This window comes from Thalassophryne amazonica, chromosome 4 (assembly GCF_902500255.1).
Source record: "Thalassophryne amazonica chromosome 4, fThaAma1.1, whole genome shotgun sequence".
Lineage (NCBI taxonomy): Eukaryota > Metazoa > Chordata > Actinopteri > Batrachoidiformes > Batrachoididae > Thalassophryne > Thalassophryne amazonica.
In genome coordinates this window covers 52837850-52853761 of record NC_047106.1, presented here as the reverse complement: position 1 = coordinate 52853761, position 15912 = coordinate 52837850, and the positions used below count along the sequence as shown (strand labels likewise).

Below are 15912 nucleotides of genomic sequence, written 5' to 3'. Positions count from 1 at the left end.
AGACTGAGACTCGGCCCCCACCCGCACGCTGAGCATCGGCACTTCACAGGGCTGCGTGCTGAGCCCCCTCCTCTACTGCCTCTACACCTACGACTGCAGACTGGCCCACAAGAACAACCTTATCGTCAAGTTTGCAGACGATACCACAGTGGTCGGTCTCATCTCCGGAGGTGATGAGGCTGCCTACAGAGAGGAGATCCGGCAGCTGGCAGCCTGGTGCTCAGAGAACAACCTTGCTCTGAACACTAGGAAGACCAGAGAGATCATCATTGACTTCAGGAAACACTGCACCCACCCTGCCCCCCTTCTCATCAACGGCGAGCATGTAGAAAGGGTCCACACCTTCAGGTATCTCGGCGTTCTCATCTCAGACTGTATCTCCTGGTCCGACAACATCTCCTCTATCCTCAAGAAGGCTCAGCAGCGGCTACACTTCCTGAGAGTCCTCAGGAAGTACAACCTCAACAACCACCTGCTGCTGGCCTTCTACCGCTCATCCACTGAGAGCCTGCTGACATACTGCATCACAGTATGGTTTGGCAGCTCCACCACTGCTGACAGGGAGAGAATGCAGAGGGTTGTTAAGGCAGCACAGAAGATCATCGGCCGCCCTCTCCCCTCCCTGTTGGACACTTACACCTCCCGCTGCCTCAGCAGAGCCAAAGCGATCTCCAAAGACTGCTTTCACCCTGGCTCTGCTCTGTTTGACCTGATGCCCCCAGGGAGGCGCTACAGGCTCACAAGGACAAAAACAAACAGACTGAAAAACAGTTTCTTCCCCAAAGCCATAACCACACTGAACTCTAGCATGCACTGATCCTCCTTGTGCAATCTTAACCATGTGCAATAACCCAATCACCCATGAACAATATACATTTCTGTGCAATATATTTATATCCTAGCCGCACCTTGCACTATAATATATATATATATATATTTCCTTACATTTCCTTACATTGTTGAGTTTTTCTTTATATCTTGTTTTTGATACATACTCTTGCACTATTTTTATCTCGGTTTTTGCACTATTTTTGTTTTTATTCTATCTTATTGCACTGCAACTGGATGGCCCTAATCTCATTGTACCAAAGTATAATGACAATAAAAGGCATTCTGATTCTGATAAAGGGAGAAAAGCAGGGGGCCTAAGATGGATCCCTGTGGACTGCCGTACTGCATCGGAACAAGGTTTGTGGTGACGTTATCGCACAGAACAGTGACAGTGACTGGTTAGATAGGATGTCAACCATACAAGGACATTCCCAGCAATCCCAAAGTGATTCTCCAACCTATCAAAGATTATATAAGCCACCATGTCGAACGCGGCGCTAAGATCCAACAGTAACAGAACCATGGTGTCGGAATCCATAGCAACCAGGAGATCATTTACCACTTTAATATGAGCTGTCTCTGTGGAATGGTGTGTTATAAATGCAGACTGCAGTGACTCAAAGAGGGTATTCTCAGTAAGGTGTTCCACAAGCTGCTGTGAAATTACTTTCAGTGATTTTATAAAAAAAAAAAAAATTACTAACAAACTTCAGCAAATATTCTTGACATAACTACATACCTAACCCTACTGAATTGTTTTCATATGACTGGCCAATGACATTTGCTTTATTAAGCAATTCTCCCTATCACACATATAGGGAAGGATGGGGGACCCAGAATGCCTTGCTTCATCAACTTCACATTTTTGTTTTCCTCCAGTCAACCAAATGTTCAGTCCCATTATATACAGTGCTTAATGTCCACATTTTATTTTTACGTGTGTCAACATGAAAGCCATGCACACTTATCTGATTTTGCAAGATTGCTACCAAGAAGGCTTGGAGATGAAGCAACATTGCGTTACCAAAAGGACAGATGTAGTGTGGACACAGGACTGTGAAGCAATTAGCACAACTCGCTGTCAGAGATGTCTACATTTACAGACATTTGGACTGTAGCTGGACAAATGAAAGAATCAAGGAACACAAATGTGACAATAGCAGTCAGGTGTTTAATGACTGCCAATTCAAACTCATGGAACTTGGAAACATTGAATCTTACAAAGCCATGTGAATGCTGATGGAGCATCAGGCAACAAGGCAATATTCTCCATGACTACTGTATGCCAGTTTAGGGAGAAGTAAAGTCAGCGGAATGCAGTTATGTATTTATGTATTATCTGGTGTTTGCCTATTGGATGTATTTTTAAGGGTGGCTGGTCCAGTTACAGTGCAATGGGAAGAATGGCTCACAGTAAATCTCTAAGTCAGTCAAATAATAATAAAATGCCTGCAATGGTGGCTTGGATGTGACTATATGCAGTAGGGAGAATTGACCAGTCAAATGATGAAGTGGTCAGTGAGTGTATACAGACTGCTGCTACAACACTCTGAAGGATAAAACTGCAGTTTCCCCAGGTTTCACCCTGTTGTTCAACAATGGTTAGCCACTTTGGCTAATTGGTGGCAATTACAATTAGCCACATAGGAAGATGATTAGCCAACACATTGATTCAATAGGAAAAAAAAAAATGCTAATTCAAGACAGCTCAAACTTATATAACCCACTAATAGTTGTTCATGTTATGTGTGTTCTGAATGTATTATTTACATGAGCTGCACAGTAGCTGAAAGTGCTCCATGTGGCATGGACACGGAGCACGTGGGCTGTACACACAAACACAGTGCTCCACTGTGCAAGAACTCATTCACATAACTGAGGATGTGCGGTAGGGGTCTATATCATTTCTCAAAACTCCACACAATATGATACACATTATTTGTCCAATACTCAAAATGCATCATGATAAATACATTTATGTCCTTAATACTGCTTGTATAAAATTTAAACATATGTACAGTGCATCCAGAAAGTATTTGCAGCACTTCACTTTTTCCACATTTTGTTATGCGACAGCCTTATTCAAAAATGGATGAAATTAATTTTTTTCCACACAATACTCCATAATGACGATGTGAAAAAAGTTTGAGATTTTTGCAAATTTATTAAAAAGTTTAAAAAAAGTAAGAAATCACATGTACGTATTCACAGCCTTTGCCATGATGCTCAAAATTGAGCTCACGTGCATCCCATTTCCACTGATCATCTTTAAGATGTTTCTACAGCTTAAATGGAGTCCACTGGGGTGAATTCAGTTGATTGGACATGATTTGGAAAGGCACACAGCTGCTAAAAGTGCCAACCCCATTACCATATAACATCATATGTGAGTGTGCCAATGTGTCACGCAGCACAAACATTGCAGCAGGGATGTCTTAGACGATCTGTTAGGCCTTGCTCTCACTGCCTCCGATGGGCTTACCAAGTCTGCGGGCTCGGTATACGCTGCAGCAGGCCACTCACATCGCCCCCGTCTGCTGTGTGGCCAACTCCGGCAATGCGCCCCTGTCTGGTTTATGGAGCTGTGGCCAACTCTCGCAACAGGTCCGGAGACTACGCCCGCAAGGATAGACTTCTTGCGGAAAAATCCGCAGCGCCGCAGGGTCTCGGTAACCGCAGCCGCAGAGCTCCGTGGCCACAGAGCGAGGTTTGTATCTTTTGAATGACTTGGATTCTTTGCGGGTCCCGCATTCGTACCCCGCAACGGTAACACCGGAGGCAGTGTGAGGGGTTAGGATGTTTCACCACACAAGCCATATTATTCCCAGTGTTTGTAATAAAATACTTTAAACGACAGACACAGCCTCCAGAAGAGCTAGCAGCTGCATCTAGTGGACATCGAATTACACAGTGAAAGCCCAACTTGGCTCAGCTGTCACTCAAAGTGAAAACATCCCCAATCAGACAGAAATGTATGGGTTAAAACATCGTAAATGAAGTAGTTAGAAAGAAAATGCCCAAAATTGCAAGGTGTATAGCGAGGAAAAATTGAGGCACTCAGAAACGCAAATGCTAAAGCTAAGTGATGCGCACATTATGTCATCCTGCCAGTCCTGCATTTGCAGTTAAAAATCAATACAAAAACACTACTTTGCACAAAACATTTTTCATATTAAAGAATGCCAAATGACTATGATCACACAGATTCAGCTTCACTAAACACACCAAAAAAAAAAAAAAAAAAAAAAAAACAACACACAAGAGCAAAAAACATATTTGGGTACAAGCAAAACTTAACATGGGTATTTATTGTTGGAATCCCAACAGTCATCACTGACAGACCTCAGGGTGAAGGTGCACTGTTTTTCTTCAACGTTTAAGTCCAGATACCCTGATAAAGCATGTCCACACAAAGGAGACTGGGCCTTATGTTATCCACGGGACAAGTTAGTAACCCTCATTCATGCTGCAGAACAGACCTGCTGTCACTCCTACCATCACTCAAACCATGTTAATAATCAGTTTTATCTGGGTTTTTTTTTCTTTTTAATGACACTTGGCCTTTTGCTCAGTCTGGTGTGAAACAAGTATTATTGAGGACTTTTAACAGCGCAAACAATGACAGAGTTTCATTTAAAAAAAAAAAAAAAAAAACATATTGAGAGATAGAGGTGAAGTCATCAGACTAATGCACTTTGTTTTTTTGTTTTTTTTTTTTAACCTGTCAAAATGTGTGGCGTACATGTCAGACGGACACCCATTGAAAACCCTGACTACACTGAGGTGGACTATCAGCTGACCGCTGGTAATATAATAAATAATAATAATAATGATACTTGTCCTGTTGTCACATTACTACAAAAATAACATCTGCTCAACAGAGGCTTGTGTAAGAGATAATCAGACTCAAGGGCTCTGGATGAGCAGAAATTATTATTCATATCCAAAATAATACTTATTAGTCATGTTTTTAGGACTAATTTTATGACTAGAGACGGCGCCTGCTCCCAGACCACCAATAACCAGTAAAAATCTATTTAAGCATAAAAATTCAAAAAGAAAAAAATAATATAGCACCTTCAACTGCACCACAGACTAAAACAGTTAAATGTGGTCTATTAAACATTAGGTCTCTCTCTTCTAAGTCCCTGTTAGTAAATGATATAATAATTGATCAACATATTGATTTATTCTGCCTTACAGAAACCTGGTTACAGCAGGATGAATATGTTAGTTTAAATGAGTCAACACCCCTGAGTCACACTAACTGCCAGAATGCTCGTAGCACGGGCCGAGGCGGAGGATTAGCAGCAATCTTCCATTCCAGCTTATTAATTAATCAAAAACCCAGACAGAGCTTTAATTCATTTGAAAGCTTGACTCTTAGTCTTGTCCATCCAAATTGGAAGTCCCAAAAACCAGTTTTATTTGTTATTATCTATCGTCCACCTGATGGTTACTGTGAGTTTCTCTGTGAATTTTCAGAACTTTTGTCTGACTTAGTGCTTAGCTCAGATAATTATAGTGGGCGATTTTAACATCCACACAGATGCTGAGAATGACAGCCTCAACACTGCATTTAATCTATTATTAGACTCTATTGGCTTTGCTCAAAAAGTAAATGAGTCCACCCACCACTTTAATCATATCTTAGATCTTGTTCTGACTTATGGTATGGAAATTGAAGACTTAACAGTATTCCCTGAAAGCTCCCTTCTGTCTGATCATTTCTTAATAACATTTACATTTACTCTGATGGACTACCCAGCAGTGGGGAATAAGTTTCATTACACTAGAAGTCTTTCAGAAAATGCTGTAATTAGGTTTAAGGATATGATTCCTTCTTTATGTTCTCTAATGCCATATACCAACACAGTGCAGAGTAGCTACCTAAACTCTGTAAGTGACATAGAGTATCTCGTCAATAGTTTTACATCCTCATTGAAGACAACTTTGGATGCTGTAGCTCCTCTGAAAAAGAGAGCTTTAAATCAGAAGTGCCTGACTCCGTAATATAACTCACAAACTCGCAGCTTAAAGCAGTTAACCCGTAAGTTGGAGAGGAAATGGCGTCTCACTAATTTAGAAGATCTTCACTTAGCCTGGAAAAAGAGTCTGTTGCTCTATAAAAAAGCCCTCCATAAAGCTAGGACATCTTACTACTCATCACTAATTGAAGAAAATAAGAACAACCCCAGGTTTCTTTTCAGCACTGTAGCCAGGCTGACAAAGAGTCAGAGCTCTATTGAGCCGAGTATTCCTTTAACTTTAACTAGTAATGACTTCATGACTTTCTTTGCTAATAAAATTTTAACTATTAGAGAAAAAATTACTCATAAACCATCCCAAAGACGTATCGTTATCTTTGGCTGCTTTCAGTGATGCCGGTATTTGGTTAGACTCTTTCTCTCCGATTGTTCTGTCTGAGTTATTTTCATTAGTTCCTTCATCCAAACCATCAACATGTCTATTAGACCCCATTCCTACCAGGCTGCTCAAGGAAGCCCTACCATTATTTAATGCTTCGATCTTAAATATGATCAATCTATCTTTATTAGTTGGCTATGTACCACAGGCTTTTAAGGTGGCAGTAATTAAACCATTACTTAAAAAGCCATCACTTGACCCAGCTATCTTAGCTAATTATAGGCCAATTTCCAACCTTCCTTTTCTCTCAAAAATTCTTGAAAGGGTAGTTGTAAAACAGCTAACTGATCATCTGCAGAGGAATGGTCTATTTGAAGAGTTTCAGTCAGGTTTTAGAATTCATCATAGTACAGAAACAGCATTAGTGAAGGTTACAAATGATCTTCTTATGGCCTCGGACAGTGGACTTATCTCTGTGCTTGTTCTGTTAGACCTCAGTGCTGCTTTTGATACTGTTGACCATAAAATTTTATTACAGAGATTAGAGCATGCCATAGGTATTAAAGGCACTGCACTGCGGTGGTTTGAATCATATTTATCTAATAGATTACAATTTGTTCATGTAAATGGGGAATCTTCTTCACAGACTAAGGTTAATTATGGAGTTCCACAAGGTTCTGTGCTAGGACCAATTTTATTCACTTTATACCTGCTTCCCCTAGGCAGTATTATTAGACGGCATTGCTTAAATTTTCATTGTTACGCAGATGATACCCAGCTTTATCTATCCATGAAGCCAGAGGACACACACCAATTAGCTAAACTGCAGGATTGTCTTACAGACATAAAGACATGGATGACCTCTAATTTCCTGCTTTTAAACTCAGATAAAACTGAAGTTATTGTACTTGGCCCCACAAATCTTAGAAACATGGTGTCTAACCAGATCCTTACTCTGGATGGCATTACCCTGACCTCTAGTAATACTGTGAGAAATCTTGGAGTCATATTTGATCAGGATATGTCATTCAAAGCGCATATTAAACAAATATGTAGGACTGCTTTTTTGCATTTACGCAATATCTCTGAAATTAGAAAGGTCTTGTCTCAGAGTGATGCTGAAAAACTAATTCATCAATTTATTTCCTCTAGGCTGGACTATTGTAATTCATTATTATCAGGTTGTCCTAAAAGTTCCCTGAAAAGCCTTCAGTTAATTCAAAATGCTGCAGCTAGAGTACTAACGGGGACTAGAAGGAGAGAGCATATCTCACCCATATTGGCCTCTCTTCATTGGCTTCCTGTTAATTCTAGAATAGAATTTAAAATTCTTCTTCTTACTTATAAGGTTTTGAATAATCAGGTCCCATCTTATCTTAGGGACCTCATAGTACCATATCACCCCAATAGAGCGCTTCGCTCTCAGACTGCAGGCTTACTTGTAGTTCCTAGGGTTTGTAAGAGTAGAATGGGAGGCAGAGCCTTCAGCTTTCAGGCTCCTCTCCTGTGGAACCAGCTCCCAATTCAGATCAGGGAGACAGCCACCCTCTCTACTTTTAAGATTAGGCTTAAACTTTCCTTTTTGCTAAAGCTTATAGTTAGGGCTGGATCAGGTGACCCTGAACCATCCCTTAGTTATGCTGCTATAGACTTAGACTGCTGGGGGGTTCCCATGATGCACTGAGTGTTTCTTTCTCTTTTTGCTCTGTATGCACCACTCTGCATTTAATCATTAGTGATCGATCTCTGCTCCCCTCCACAGCATGTCTTTTTTCCTGGTTCTCTCCCTCAGCCCCAACCAGTCCCAGCAGAAGACTGCCCCTCCCTGAGCCTGGTTCTGCTGGAGGTTCTTCCTGTTAAAAGGGAGTTTTTCCTTCCCACTGTCGCCAAGTGCTTGCTCACAGGGGGTCGTTTAGACCGTTGGGGTTTTTACGTAATTATTGTATGGCCTTGCCTTACAATATAAAGCGCCTTGGGGCAACTGTTTGTTGTGATTTGGCGCTATATAAATAAAATTGATTGATTGATGTTTTTCCATTGGCATTATTAACAAAATACTTCCAGCCTGGCAGGGGCTCTTGTTAGCCTGATGGCCAGCAAGGCTTATAAATACTGCAGGGGGTCTTTGAGCCCTGTACTGTTGAATACTCAAATGATCATGATGAGTATCAATCGTGTAGTGAGGGAAGATCAACTACAAAGTTTTGGCCATGTGTACAAATATACTGGACGAACCCTCCCAGATGCCAAGCACAGGCTATCTGAAAAGCAGTTTTGAAGCTCAAGTAGTGCGACTCTTGATTTCGCCATTTTTGGTAGCACTTACTTCACATAATACCAGTAAAGCCATATATGGGGGTAGAGGTGGAGCACAGACGAGAACCTGTGTGGGTTACTGAAGCCTAAACACACCCGCATCTCAGATTTACCACACAAGCTACAGCTAACAGGCTAACTTTGGTGTTTTATTCAAGCAATTTTTGGTTTCAAATTGTGGTTTTCAAGACAGTTGTCTTGGGAGAATGCATTAAAAATTATGACCCAATTATTACCTCAGAAACCATAGATTAATCATTAAACTAACAGTACCAACATACAAATTAAACACATTTAGTCCCAATGAAAATACTGGACCACAGACTTCTTAGAACAATTAACCACACAACAAGCCATGTAACCACAGCCATTTGCAAAAAAAAAAAAAAAAGAAATGCTCAGAGGACAGACAGGCTCTCCACAACAACTAGGTGTCTCCAGATTCGGCTCAGTGACATACACACACAGCTGCACAACCTTAATTCTTAATGTCATGGCATAAAATCTGTAAACGGAAGAGTTACAAAAACAAAACAAAAAAAACAACACACCTCGATACAGTTATCATACCAGACTCTAAACATGTTTATTTCCGCTTTAAATTTGGACATTTTAACATTGGGGAATAAGACAAGGAACTCCATTTTGGAGCCTCCTTCAATGCCCATTCACTGAATTGCAAGACTTTCCCCGTCCTCCTTTGCTTCATTTCAAAGGACTGGACGGGCTTGGGTAAGATCCAGCACCCAGGTGCCCGAGTGCTGAGGACTCCAGCAACTATGTTGGAGTTATTCTGTAGATACACTGTTTTATTTTATCATGCATGTTTTGTGTTCTCTGCTCTGGTAGAATGTAGTTCTCTCTGCTCTGATAAAGTGTATTGTACTGATGTGATGGGTGAAGGTTACTTAAGATATGTGACATGACGTGTTTCTGCAAGTTGTGGTATCTCTGTGTGCATGCTAAGCTCTTTTTCAGGACATGTGAAGATGACCCAGGCAGGATGCAGCCGTAAGCGGAGCAGTGAGATAAAGAATAGAGAATTGAATGTTCCAACCACAGTGTGATTATGATACATTAGTCCTTGTGTCAGAAGAAGTGTGATTAATCATTAGATGTCTTAAACACATCTTAATCGAGCCCAAGATTAAAAAGGTTCTGAACGTCCTGAATGTATTGTGCAATCAGCGGTTCTGCAGCAACAGCTCACACGCTATCACTCTTCCCCTTAGGAGCTGTACCGCCCATGTATGTAGGGAAGTCCTAAATAAAAAGAGCGGGAGCGCAGGCCAGACTTTAGTGTAGCTTTGGTGTACAGCCTGACTGCACTCCTCGCAAGCTTAAAATTGAATTCTATCTCTCACTTGTTTTAAGGCCTGGTTGTCTCTTCCTCTTATCAAAGATACAGTATTCTAAACCCGACAAACTACATAAGTCAAGCTTGGAGATGCCCACATTTCACCTGGCTGCATCAGTTCCATGGTGCAGTTGATGCTGTAATCTGCAACATCAGCACATGCTGCCAAACCTGACGTGTCCATAGACCCAGACCCATGAAGGCCCCTGTTCACATAAAAACATTTTCTTTGCTGAATTAAGCCCATTTGTGCAAATACTAGGTCACTGTGGTTCTCAATTCCAGTGCCAATATAGATTAAAGCCACTGTGTGCAATATTTGCTGTAATTTAATGGCAGGGATGCAGACTGCATTTTGCTGTTACTGGCCCCAATTTTTTTTCTCAATGTTTTCCCTTCTTTAGCTACAGGGATTCATGCTCACTTGCCTTCTTGTTACAAGAAGTTTGTTTAATGCACCATTTCACTAAAATGAAGTTTCTCAAAGCCTCATTCTAAGCTTACAAAAACATCAATTCATTGTTGCAGAAAATTATACACTTAGCAGATGTTATGAATGATACATTCCACTTCTGCAAACATCACAAAATCAGTAGCTTTAAGATGAGGGTTATGGGAGGTTTGATTATTCTAGCAGCACTAATACAAGCTCAGTTGCACATTTAGCAGTCATTCCTGGAGCAATAGCCCTGTTTAAAGTGTCCTGCAGTCAGAAGAATAGCCAATGGCCACACCTCAGTTAGCAACAGCCTAGTTTCTTAGAACTGAAACTTCTTCAAAGATTGTGAGGAATCAGACTACTAAATAAGCAATCATATTGGGGCACTATGAGAAGAACATATTCCTGAATTATAGGCACAAATACAGAGCAGCACAGTGCTTAGTGGTTAGCACAGCTGTCACACAGCAACAAGGTCATGGGATCAATTCCCACCTGTGGCTTTTCTGTGTGGAGTTTGCATGTTCTCCCTGTGTTTGTGTGGGTTCCCTCCGGGTGCTCCGGCTTCCTCCCACATCCAAAGACACGCAGGTTAGGTGGATTGGAAACTTTAAATTGCCCGTAAATGTGCGTGCGGGTGTGAATATGTTATTTGTCTATATGTGGCCCTACGACAGACTGGCGTCCTGTCCAGGGTGTACCCTGCCTCAGCCTCTAAGACTGCTGGGATAGCCTCCAGCCCCCCCACCATGACCCTTAATTGGAGTAAGCCTTATGAGTGAGTGAGTGAGTAACACATACAAGAGAGAAAGCGAGAGCAAGAACACATAATAGTTAGCACCTTCAGTCTAATTCCTATGTTTCTTCCTGAACCAAGGAGTCTACATCAGTGGCTCTCATTCTATTTTAATCCCTCAACAGAAGGTCACATACTTTCAGAGAGACAGACAGCTGCCCACAGTCCAGATCCATGTTTGTAATGCACCTAGCAAAGAGCCGGTGGTACAATGTAGCTGTCTGAATCCCTGCAGGCCTCCTGCTTTCATTTTGAACTCTTTGCAGCAAGAATCAGAGTTTGTGGCAGTTTTGACATAATTCCAGCTCAAAAAACCTTTAATAAGAAACCTGCATACTTTAAAGCTCCATTCTAATCTAGTTACATTTGTTCCACAAATCTGATTGGTTAATGATGTGAGATTTCAGACTAGGGTTGGGTATCGAGAACTCGTTCTTTTCAGGTATCATTAAGAAATGATTCAATCCACTGACATCAATAGCCTTTTTGCTTAATGATTCCCTTATCGGTCCTTCAGCGTGGCCGTTATTTTTGAGGGTGTTTGTTGGGAAAATGATCATTTCTCTACGTCAATTACAAATAAAGCCCGACCGATATGGATTTTTTGAGGCCAATGCCAATAACGATATTTGGATGAAAAAAAATGCAGATAATCGATAAATCGGCTGATTTGCCGATAGCCGATAAATCAGCCGATACTGACATTGTGCACGTCATCACATCATCTATGAGGAGTACCAAGATGGCTGACGGTGGATTGAAAGTCCCAGAGTTAACTTTTCAGCAAAAAAAAAAAAAAAAAAAAAAAAAGAGTATGTTTCTATCTCATATCATTAAAAAGTTATTTACAATTTAGTAAAGCTTGGTCCCAGCGTCGGCCCCAGAGGGTTAATGGCAAATGGCAGTAATTCCCAGAACCCTTCCGGATGAACAGTGAATCTGAATGTTTCAACCTCTTAGCAGTAAATGAAAGTTTTTCATGCGAGAAATAAGGTCTACACAACATGGGCTTAATAAAAAGCGTGACCGACGCAATGAAGCACATTTGACACATTACTACATAAACTGAGTTAATCAAACTGAGTTGAACTGTAACGGGAGAGGTGGGGTGAACGTAATCGCAAAGTAATTACAAACAACATCCTTATAAACTTACTTGTATGCTTTTGTCAGCCGATCAGTGCAGTGTGACGGCGAACTACAGGGCCGGTGATGAACACATTTAAGCAGGGGTGTAAGCAGCTCTCAGTTGAATAGAGTCAGAGCACCATCTACTGGACAAATGGTGCAAGGACATTTTACACTGCCGACACAAACATTACTTCAGTAACTGTTCTGTTTATGAGAAATTATTGGCGTTCTATCGGCAAAATTTCGGCCGATAGTGAGTACTTTGAAAAGGGCTTATATCGGCCGATAATATCGCCCGGCCAATATATCGGTCGAGCTCTAATTACAGACCCGCTGCAGGGTCTGTAATCAACCGTTTCTGCAGCACAGCTCCACTTTGAACCTTGAACCAATGAAAGAGTGCTCCAATCCATTGCTTCGTTGGTTCTTTGCTTCACTCCTCTTCAGAAGCAGCAAGTCCGCTTCTTAACCCCTCTCAAAGCCATTAAAATATGTCAATCGTGTGAGTTACTTTTGTGCAGATTAAAGTGACAAACATTGACTCCTGTCTTGTTGAGAGAAAGAAACGTGAATCATCCTCAGTTCCGTTGCTCCAAACGCTGCGCCACTGTCTGGCGAGTCAAGTCCGCTCGGAATTTATAACTTCAAAGCGAATCGCCGTTTAAATCAAATGACACCTCTTTCCAAACTTTGTAATACAAACAATAAACTGCAATCAGTCAAAACCTTTTTTTTCCTCCCAAAATGAGACGTCCTGTGCTGCAGCAGCACAAGACTGTATGGCTGCAGACTCCAGCAGCCAGCTGAGCTCTGCTCATATGCATGGAGAGACAATCATGCCAATAATGTCTGAAAGGGAATGCTTTTGACAAAAACTACAGATTTTGTTTATTTCTATTTATGTCCAGAGACCAATTGAATATTTATTTACTTTAAGACTCAATACAATGTTATTGACATAGAAAACCTGTAAAGCCTACTTGTTGTACACAGAAAATTCAAAGGAGGTATCGATAAGGAATAGGATTGATAATGGTATCGATAGATAACATCTTATCAATATCCATCCCTATTTCAGACCATAAAATATCGAGTAGACGGTGGCAAAATATTTGACCGTTTCACATTTGATGTACAACTCCGCGTTCTGACCGCATTTCTGCACAGGTGTCAACAATGGCGCTGTCAGCTAAGAGTGACAGAAACTAGTGCAGCAACGACAATGCCAAAATGCGTGGACTTAATGGATTTAAGTAGATTGATTGATGGCTTTAACTCAATGCAGCTGAGGAGATGGAGAAATCTGTGGGTCTGCTCACAGAATTTACAGTTTGGCATGAAGACGCTATTGCTACAGTAAGCTTTGATGAGCTAACCACACACTTTCACATGATTCACCGACCGAGTTACTTACAGAAAAATTAGAGACATTTGTCACGAAATGCCCCGCGGGCAGTACCATTTTCTATGTAAAGTGCAGTAATATGTACATGTGTGGGGTAGGTATTTGGTTGAACCCTCATGTGTTTGATGTAAACTGGGATACACAGTGGAAAAATTGGAGATTGACATTATATTTATTTGGAGGATGTGGCCAACAGTGACCATAAAAAGTCGGTAGCCTTCGAACAAATGCAACTATTGGTAATTTTTTAAATGCAGGTCAAGGTCACTGGCCTTCAAACCCATGCAAAGTACTCCTCCAAGGCACGTACCCATCAAATATGAAGTTTCTGTGAGCAATAGGTGCCGACCTATATTGCAGCAAAGGATTTGGCAGTTGTGACCATTGGTGACCTTGGACAGTAGGTCAAGGTCCCTGGCCTTTGAACCCATGCGAAGTACTCCTCCATGGCAAATACCCACCAAATATGAAGTTTCTGTGAGCAAAAGGTGTCGAGCTACGTACCAGCAAAGGATATGACAGTTGTGACCATTGGTGACCTTCAAAAGTAGGTCAAGGTCACTGGCCTTCAAACCCACGCTAAGTACTCCTCCAAGGCATGTACCCACCAAATATGAAGTTTCTGCAAGTAATAGGTGCCGAGCTATGTTGCGGCGAAGGATTTGACAGTTGTGACCACGGGTGACCTAGAAAAATAGGTCAAGATCACCGGCTTTCGAGCCCATGCGAAGTACTCCTCCAGGGCATGTACGCACCAAATATTACGTTTTTGAGAGCAATAGGTGCCGAGCTATGTTGCGGTGAATGAATTGCGGCCAGACAGACAGACAGACAAACAAACAAACAGAAGGACGGACAGACAGACGAACAGACGGAAGGACGGACAACCCAGATGCTATATGCCCTGCTATGTTTACACTGTGTGTGAGTTCACACAGCTTTCAGGAAATCAATTAACAGCATCAATTGAAGTATTTCAACTTACGAAAAAGCCTGTAAAAATCCATAAATTAGCTGTGTCATTATAAAAGCCACAGTGCTCAAATCGTGTGAAAAAAGTAACGGCTAATAGTCCGGAAATTACAGTATGACGAGATTGGATCAATTCTACAGCACAAAAATGTCTCCCCTTAACTGCTACTACTGAAGTACTAAATAGCCTACGTCACTCCCTGTATGTCAAAGTATGTGTGTGACAAATTTGGATCAATTCCAAGGTGCCGCCTTTTGGACAGGAGAGGGAGGGACACACACACAGGGACACACTGTCTCTTAGTATTTAGATAATTACTTCTAGTAACAAGAGAAGGCAAGTGCGCATGAATAGTTGTCCCCCCCCAAAAAAATGAAAGCATGAAGGAAATGACAGAATGCAATATGCAGTCTTACCACTAAATTACCCTAAATCCTACACACTGTAGCTTTAAGCAGTCTGAAAATAGATTAGTGAAGTACAACTTCTTTATCTCCAGTGTTGTAACATGCACTCAAGGGAACGCTATATTTAGTTATCAGTGTTAAAACGTTAAAGCCACGTTTTTCCAAGTACTTTTATTAAAAAAAGGGGGACTAATCATAACTTGTAATATATAGTCCCAGCATGCCTACTTGTTTGGACTTCTCAAATGTATACTAGCTAGCTAAACTAGCGTGACATTAAACGTAAACGACGGCTTTGACAAATTCTGAAGAACATATCCACAACCTGTAACTGAAGCAAAAACTCGACATACGGCGTGCTGTACGTCAAACATTAAACCACAAGTAGATGTTTTTTGTAAAGGTGAAGTCAGTAGGGCTCAGGCCTGCCTGTGTGTGTGTATGTGTGTGTGTCTGTGTGAACTCACCCAAACACAGCAGCAACAACACCGCACCGAAACCGCTGCTCCCCGCACACAGCCCACGCATTTTTTTAAAAAAGAAGAAAAAAAATAAGCTCCTTAACGTGTGTCCTGATGCCGAAAAACAAGAAAAGTCAGGGTTTCGCTAACATTCCGTCCACAGTGTGTGTTATCATGGCTCGGTGTGTCCGCCGCGCTGCAGACTGACTAACGACCTGACAAAACAGGTGTTTCAGGAAGTCAACCGAAAATTAAGATTAACTTTATATGTTCTGTCTTAATATGCTTTCGTAATACTTTATACTCTCTTTCTTTTTCCACGCCAGTGTCTTTAAAATTCACCTGCGAAGTGAACTATAATTTTGTCAAGCAGATAAAAACTATTATGTGTGTGTTTATATACTGTACATATGTAGTACATTATATATT

General features: G+C 41.2%; 1 protein-coding gene across 1 annotated transcript in view; it reads right to left on the bottom strand.

The window, feature by feature from the left end:
• Positions 1 to 15703, bottom strand: part of mpzl3 (myelin protein zero-like 3) — an 85826-nt gene extending 70123 nt beyond the window's left edge. Inside the window, exon 1 of the mRNA XM_034167916.1 lies at positions 15490 to 15703. Coding sequence (XP_034023807.1) covers positions 15490 to 15550 — 61 coding nt within the window. The 5' untranslated portion in view covers positions 15551 to 15703. The remainder of the gene's footprint in view (positions 1 to 15489) is intronic.
• Between the last annotated feature and the right edge of the window lie 209 nt (positions 15704 to 15912).